General features: G+C 29.9%; 1 protein-coding gene across 4 annotated transcripts; it reads right to left on the bottom strand.

Moving 5' to 3' along the window:
* Nucleotides 1-1,852: 1,852 nt before the first annotated feature.
* On the bottom strand, nt 1,853-7,450 carry LOC108343693 (uncharacterized). 4 transcript variants are annotated; one of them, XM_017582026.2, is made up of 6 exons: nt 6,768-7,450; nt 3,595-3,812; nt 3,265-3,508; nt 3,068-3,153; nt 2,788-2,879; nt 1,853-2,462 (listed from the first exon to the last, which is right to left on the bottom strand). In XM_017582026.2, the coding sequence occupies exons 1-6, from the start codon at nt 6,897-6,899 to the stop codon at nt 2,191-2,193; spliced, it is 1,044 nt and encodes a 347-aa protein (XP_017437515.1). In that variant the 5' UTR covers nt 6,900-7,450; the 3' UTR covers nt 1,853-2,190. The 4 variants fall into 4 exon arrangements, with proteins under 4 accessions (XP_017437515.1, XP_017437516.1, XP_052723120.1 ...); XM_017582027.2 differs by having other exon boundaries at nt 3,595-3,779; XM_052867160.1 differs by lacking the exon at nt 6,768-7,450 and adding an exon at nt 4,165-4,362.
* Between the last annotated feature and the right edge of the window lie 1,266 nt (nt 7,451-8,716).

Below are 8,716 nucleotides of genomic sequence, written 5' to 3'. Positions count from 1 at the left end.
TTGAATACCATTTTGCTCTTTTGGCTAGGAATTAGGTGCACCAAACCAACCTAACACTTCAAAAAAACTCACATACCAGATGTTATACATTTCAAACCAAATTTTGATGAACTCAACGACTAAACAAGTCTTAAATGACCCAAAAACAGACCATAAACATTAGGTTTATCCCCAAATCAACTTCTCTAGAAATTTACCCGTCAAAATCCTAACTTGGACCTAAAAATCACCAAATTTTAAACCAATTTCTCACCATCATTCTAACCTATTAACAAAACACAATTCAATAGTAAAAGACCAACCCCAAAACAAGTTTTCTATGATGTCAACCCATCCAAACCAGTTTCAATTCAACAAGTTATCTACAATCAGGATTCACCACACTATCACATAATTCTACATAGATTCAACAATGGTTTCATATAATTTCACATACCAAATCAGATTATCAAGTTACTAAAAATTTTAAAACAAAGTATTTCATTTTCCTTACTTACAGAAGACCAAACGACTCTATTAAAACATCGATGACCTTTCAGGCAGTCTCTGATATTCAAATAAATGAATAAGAGACAAAAACTCAAAGAGAAATAAAAAAACTCTAAAAAAATTGTTTATAACAAAATAATATATTTTAAAATTATAAAACTTATTCATAACAAAACTATTTATATAAAAATTCATTTAATATTAAAACAATTTATTCTCACTATTTTTAAACTACTGGATCTTCTAAAATGTCATCTTCTAAAGTTTTACATTAATCCTTTAATTAAATTAATGTTAAAGCATTAAATTTAGGTTATCTTTTACATTTGGAACTCCTATTATGTTTTTCAGGTTTATTTATTTTCTTCTTCCATCCTTTTTCACCTTTAACCGATCACCTTCCCTCTTTTTTTCATCTCTTTTCCACCATTCCCCTTTCATTACCCTTTTGCCTTTTCTTTATCTGTTTCTCCACCACCACTTTCCTATTTTTTTTTTCTTTTATGATTGTTATGATTTATAGATTGTTGTTAAAACTTTAGTACAAGTTGCATGTAAGTTGATTATTACCTACTTAAAATTTAGATTTGTGAGAGATACCCATGCGATGCTTGAATAAGTTTTTGTTGGTATTTAGAAGAATTGAGCTAGATGGAATGATTCTTTATAGATAATAAAGAAAGATGAAAGGAGAAAATAAAAAACAAATCAGAAAGAAAGAGAGATGATTCAAATATAGAAAATAATTCAAACTCTGATAAAAGACACATTCAAAATTTAATAGAACAATGTCTTTTTAAAAAAAAAAAAAACTCTATTGAGTAGCAAAATAAATTTAAAAAAATAATTGAAAATGATTTTAAAATTATTGAAAAGACTAAAGACATAGAGAGAGAACAAAAGTGAAAAAAAATATTATTAAAATTCTAAGTCAATTTATTAAAAGGAACAATTTTCTTTAGGAGGAGATAAATAAGAAGAAAGGGAGAGAATAATAACATTCCTTTTTTATCAATAGTGGCACTAAAATAAAATAGAACTTCCCAATGTTTATTACAACCATTTTATTAAAACTAAATGTCCTGTTTTAAGTTAATTTTTTATTCTCTCGTACAACATACACTTCCACTTTTTATAATACTTTTTGGAATGCACCAAATATAATATCAAACATCACATCACATTCCATCCTCCTAAAATATCCTTCTGGCAAATACTACCTTAATCTCGACATAAGAACATTTTTCTTTCTTTCAAAATACTACATTTTCAGGAATGGTTGTTCTTTTTAAGCAGCAACAGTTCGACAATGGGAAGAGAATAAAACAACAGATTCTTCTCTAAAACTAACAAGTGCAGAAAATAGCAAAATATACAAGATTGTAATTGATCAAAAGTTTGGAGAAGAAAAGGTATATAGTACAAGACACTTATGACAGTTCAGTAACCTAAAACAAACTGTTATAACCTTACTCAAAAAGAGTACTATTAAAAAAATGGTAGGTAAAAAAACTCACCCCCTTAACAAAACTCTACATTCTATGGGGTTATACACTCTCTTTTGAGATATAACTCCTCAGATTGTGAATGTTTCCAGAATTTCTCTCCCAGGGGAACCATTTTTTCTTAGGCCGGTGTCAGAGTTCAGAGCCTAACAAAGTGATGTCAGTGAAGGATGAAGATGGTGATGGCTCAGCCAATTTACATGGTGGAATGTAATGTGAAGAAGTTGAAGTCATGGTGATGGACATTGAGCTGTTTCAACCAAGAGTCTGCTGCACTGTACAGACAGGATATGCTCTCATTGTCATAAGGGTCAGTGTTTAGCCAAACATCTCCTTGCATTTTGTATGTAGCCAGTCCAAAGGGCAGGAGAGAAACATGGTCATTTTTCTGTTTCTTGCAGTTCTCTCCTTCGTTGGAACAACACAGATCATTCCCTATTTCCATCTCATCACACTCCATTGCACAATCTGCACACACATTTGATGAGATCATATTCACAACATATTATGTGAACCAAAAACAAGCCAAGAACCTTATGCGTTATGCAATGCTCATCATTCAGTTTCTCTCAAAATCATGTTTAACTTTGTCATATACTGATAAGCCAAATGAAATTGTGTGTAGCACTTACCTCTTCACATAGCTTTTAGAAAGAAATATAGTATAATCTACTCTTTGGCATGCTTATCTGATCATATATAACTCATTTGAACACAATCCGATACTATAATGTTTGAAAATACTGCAATTTGAACTACAATTATTGATTGGAAAAACAAAAGATTGAGATACCTTCGAAAGATGATGACAGAGTATGGTAAGTGAGGAAGCATGCTTCCAATTCCTTTTCATTGTTTCGGCTTGGGACAGTATAAATTGGGTACCTATTCAATGATGAAAATTCAGTATAACATCTATGTACTATGGAAATTAACAGAGGCTAATCATCTGATAGAAAGTAACATAAACAAGATAAGATGAACTTTGCCATGAGATCAACCATATTGTCACATGACATGATTCAGTTCAGTTATATACCAAATCTTCAGAGATAGCAACAAACTATGCTCACCAAGAAACAGCCATCCAGCTTGCTGGGGAAAGATCAACACTCTTCAATGTCAGTAATGCAGGATGGGTTCGAGCTAACTCATCAATCTGAAACACGAAAACCAAAAACAATGTAACAGGTGAGTGTAGTGACATACAAATCCAAAAATGTATGTCATTTCCATTGGTAAAAACTGCTGCTTCACAAAATAAGAATACCTTCTCAGCAAGAGGAACCCTTGAGTAAGGAGAAGCCATCTCAGTGTACTGTAAGTAAAGGTAGCCAAGCTTGTTATCCCTTAGCCAGGAACCCTCCTGATCACAGCATGAATCCTCAGAAACAGCATCCTCCCAAGATTTGCTGGAATTGTTACTCAATGATCTAGAAAGGTTATCACTTGAACTATCCTCACTCCAGGAATCACTTTCAAATTCAACTCCATCACTATCCTCTCTCCGGTTGCTGCATAACACAAAACAGAAACTCAATTACACCATTTTTTGACATGTTTAGCACATACACACTAGGCTTTGTTGTCTCCTACATACCGAGATGCTGCAACAGACTTGTTGCAGTAGATTTGCATAGCAGATAGGTATGGAACATAGTACTGAGTCACAGTCTCACCATCCTCCAACATCACTGGGGTACCAGCACCATATGCACTCCATTCATAGTAGCAGTCCCAAAGATCTTGAAGAGTGAAGTATTCAACTTTCTCCTTGCCAAGAGGCTGCCAGAGTGGATTTAGATCATTAAAGCAGCTCTGCAAATTACATGATAAAAGCAAAGAAAATTAAGGATACCAATCACCGGGTAATGGTCCTTCTTCCTTCTAATAAATTAATCAATAGCAACGTTTCTTAATTGAAACACATCCAGCACTAACTAACACAACTTCACTTCCTCCAATCTCTTGACTATAAACAAAAGTAGTTTATCACAAAAGGACAACTAATGCAAGAGTAGACGGTATATACACTGAATATGTAAACAATTTTATACTGTTAATCAATAACAAACAGTTATGACCAGTAAATTTGTTCACTTCTAAAATAGCAGTGGTTCCCAGTGACAAGTTCTTTATAGCAGCAATGCATGTAAAGTAAACTCATTACACCGTCAAATATTGCAAAAGAGGTTATGTGTAAGAAACTAGAGTTAAAATGGAAAAGACACATTCCTTATTTCTTTTACAATGATGTTTATAAACTACCAATGAATTGAAGATAGAGTTTAGGCCAACAGAATATGATAAAATATAAGGAACAGCAGACAAAAAAAAGTCATTAGCCAAAAAGCAGTAACAGCTTGAAAAGCATCGGTTTTGGTAGCACCTAGCATATTCCAGAAAACCCTGTTTTCTTTTCCTTTCCATCATTTGTCTCCCTTATGGAAAGCCAAAAAGCATTGACTGATTCTCAAAACAGCAGATGCTGATGGAAAACCACTCAATAAATGACATTGTAACAATAAGGCAAGTTTGAAAACGGAAGTAGGAAAATCCCAGAGGACATATCTTCCTCAGTAGGTTGTCACAAAAAATCAACTATTATAATACTAGTATGAACATTTTTTCACAAGACGACCAATCAAAACTGTTGGCTTGTGCCCACAAATTCTGCAATTACCAATTTCCCCGTCACATACGACACACCATGTAAAGTAGAAGCAGCCACAAACACAAGCTCATCTCATTAATGAAAAAAGATGGTTTTATCTTAAAAGTTTGGCCCTTGTCCCTTGAACCACATGCCAAGATTGAAGAAGAACCCTATATTTTCTCTCCAAGTCAAATCAAGTATCATAATTTCCACGTAAAACCATGTTGACTATAAACAATTACCCATCGTTCATGCCTAATTAAGACAAAAGCCATCAGAATTCCCTCAGAAATATATTAATGATCCCTCTTTCTGAAAATTTGCCTTCCTAATCTAGATATTTTTTGAATTTTCTAATCAAAGAATGATTAGGGTAAGTGTCATCAAATTTGAATTCTACAAACAAAGTATATAAAAAAATGCCTAATTAATTATTTACTTTCAATTGTTTTCAAACTGGAATTGCGGAAAGGATAACGGGAAATCTCATATCCAAGTAGGAAGACTAATTTCATGCAATTGGGTTAAGAAAAGACAAAATAATAAATGAAATTTGTAAAGAAAAAAACATATAATCTGACTTTTCTAAACTAGTGAAAAATTAATAATTATATAATAAAGGTATTTTTCTTGAAGCAATAAAACACTGGTGTCAATGTCAACCATGATTCAAAAATTACTTTATGCACCATAATAATTATAAAATGACATGTGGATAAAGATTTTTCAAAGGGCATCAAATGGATATTCCCTTACACAAAACAAAGGCTTTATTGTACGACATCGTTTTAGCCTATCCACAGAAAATCATCCAGAATTATGAAAATACTAGTGATAATAAGATATTATATTTTATATTAATTACGGATATATTAAGGTTATTAATTCAATATAAACGTATTTCATCAAAGTTAAAAATTTAATATTACAACAGTTACGATTAAATTCTTAAATGAAGGAAGTTAAAGTCATTAATGTTATACCAGGTTAACACCGCGTTTTTAAACCTTTAGCCAACACTAAAACAAACTACATACAACAAAATAAAAATAACTAATATTTCTGATAAAAAAACGGTAAATAATATCATTTTTAAATAGAAAAGTAATTTTCTTTCATTTTGATTATTACAAAATTTCATTCACAAGATAAATATTATACACAGTTCTTTTGAGAGAAAAAGACATCGATATTCTCATTTATTGACTGAGATAGGATGTTGAAAGAACAAAACTACATCTTTAATTTTTTATTTTTCGAATCCACTTTTTTGGAAATTCCAATAATTAAATTAATTTGTTTAAAAACGACCTCTAATATCAATCTTTCTATCATATTCTCATAAATGAGCGTGACAGGTACAAATATTTTTGAAAACCTGACAAAAATAAAAAAAAAAACTATGCACAGTTAAAAAGGAATTTTTAATTAAAATAATCGGTTATCCAGTTTTTTAAATTTACTATATAAATTTAAAAAGTAATACAAAAATCAATTAAATTATGACAGATAAATTTCTTCTAAATGGCAATGTTTTTATATGTGTAATCTTCTAAATTTATTAATTATTACTATAAGTATCTTAAATTCATTCCAAATCCGTCAAACAGATAAAATTGTCTAAAATTATTAATGTAAAGTTATTAAATATAATTTTAATTAAATAACATGTCAAAAAAGTCAATGAAAAAAGTATTTATTCAAAGTGGAATATTAATTCCTTATTCTGAAAAAAATTTCTTTTAATAAAATTTATCATAAGAAGAATATTGTTTTTATTTTCTATTATTTAATAAGTTTCTCTCTCTTCGATTTAATGATAAAAAAACGAAATCAATGACATTTTTTGACATTTTATAAGAATTAAAAAATATTTCACCTCCCAATGATTCATTAAGATAAAAAAACGAGTGGAAAAGGAAACAATATAGAAATTGAAGAAAGATCCAAAAAAATATTCCACTTTCTGTGTATAGCAATTGCAGAAATTAAAAAAATACAAAATAGATGAACACAAATGAACAAAACAAACGCACATGAAACTTGAACACAACCCAGAGAAACAAAACGCACAAAATCAAGATTGAGATATAAATCAAAACAAACGAAAGAATTACCTTCGGTAGAATCTGAGAAGGAACACGAGGAGTGACACATTGAAGAAAGCGTTGCAGGTTGGATGGGGAAGTTGCAGAGAAGCACGTGAAGGAAGAGGTTGAAAAGGAGGAGGAAGAGATGGAAGAGGGCATTGTCGTTTGTGAGTGATTTTCTCGAGAAAGTGAGAGAAAATGCAGAGAAAACAGCAGATGAAGCAAATGGGGTTTAAGGAGATTTTCTGTTTTGGATATATAGGAAGCTCTCAAGTCTCTCTCATTGTGAACAAGAGGGTGACACACAGAACACAAAAGATCATATTTTTATTTTGGGTTATGTTGTTCAATCAAACAAGGTGGCCTTTGCAACTAGATTTGGAACATTTTTCATGGAAAGAGGAAAATCAAGAGCAAAATCTGTGAAATTGAAAGGGATGGAGGATATGGACAAAGTGCACCCACTCAATATTTTAAGCTAGAAAATGCAAGATGGAATTGATTGACACTTCTGGGTTTTATAAATGCTCCATGAAACTAAAAAAGTTGAAGTTTTTTTTATGGTCCAAGATAGAGAATTTGGAGTTGATGAAGACAAAGAAACAAGAAGAAGAGAGAAAAAAATGTAAATGGTTTTGGTATTAATTGAAGGTAAGAGAAACGGATTTTGGGGAGTTTTGTTCTGATTTTTTTGTTGACAAAAGTGACACAGAAGAGAAGATTTATAGAGAGAGAAAGAAAGATCTGTGAGAGAGAAAAAAAAAGAAGAAAAGGAGAGTGAAAAAAAAAGTATGTGATGGCGCGTCGCGGTGGCGAAGGAGAGAGAACTCGCTTCGCCGCGTGTTAAGGTTCAATTGTTGTCAGTACTTGTTGTTTATTTTTTTTTAAGTTGAAGACCGTACTAAAGAAATTTAGTTTTATTATTATCATTTCAAAATTTATAATTTTGAGAAATTTGTTATACTAATCGAATATCCCGTTTCTATGAATATTTTGTATTAGTATTAATTTTTATTGTTTTTATCTTAAAATTATTGTACTTTACTTTTTCAGAAAAAGTTAAATTGACTGGTTTTCTTCATTTTTATAGAATTTTTTTTCTTAATTTAATTTTAAGTATATTATGCTTATATTTATATTATAAGAATGTATAAAAGTAACATATTTATTGAGAGGGAGTAATTACGTGAATAAAAGAACATTTTAATAAAACCATATAAATAGCAACTATTTTTTTTTACTTAAAGTAGAAATTTTATATTGTGATGATCATGTTTGAAGAAATTATACAAGATTCAAAGTTTCAGTTATGGCTGAGTAATTAATGCGTTATTAATTGTGATATTATATTTATTAATAACTTTATTAAATACTTTTATTCTGGTTAATGCTATTAATCAGTTATTAATTTAATATTTTATACTTTTCTTTAAAATTTTTGAGAATTCAAAGTTTAATATTAATATTTTTTATTTATGAAATTTTGGGTCCAACATGATACACGTGTCAAATTTGTTTTGGGATAAGATGGGTGGGGTTGTAGAGTTTTTTTTAATGCAAATAAATTTATTACCTGTAATCTATTTATTTATTTTGTTTGTTTTTTCTCAATTGTCTGTAAGAAACATATGCATGGTAACATATGCATGGTTCATTATGTACAAATCAAAGCCATAATTGAATGGTGATGACGATGAGATGAGTAGTCATGAAAATCATTTTCTGGATTTATCACTATCACAATGAAAATTCTAATAATGATAATTTATTTTTCAATCAAATATAGTACGTAAATTATTACTTTGTTTAAAGTTTAAGATTTGTATGCATTAGGAGATTCAATATATTAATTAATTAAATAATTAAAAATAATTTTTAATATGTCATGATAATTATTATAAATTAATAAATGTAATACATATTTAAATTTATAATTACTCAAGGATAAAAATTTAAACCATTAGCATATGTATTAT

This window comes from Vigna angularis, chromosome 8, assembly GCF_016808095.1.
Source record: "Vigna angularis cultivar LongXiaoDou No.4 chromosome 8, ASM1680809v1, whole genome shotgun sequence".
Classification (NCBI taxonomy): Eukaryota; Viridiplantae; Streptophyta; class Magnoliopsida; order Fabales; family Fabaceae; genus Vigna; species Vigna angularis.
The sequence above is the reverse complement of the archived record's forward strand: the minus strand, read 5'-3'. Positions and strand labels throughout refer to the sequence as shown.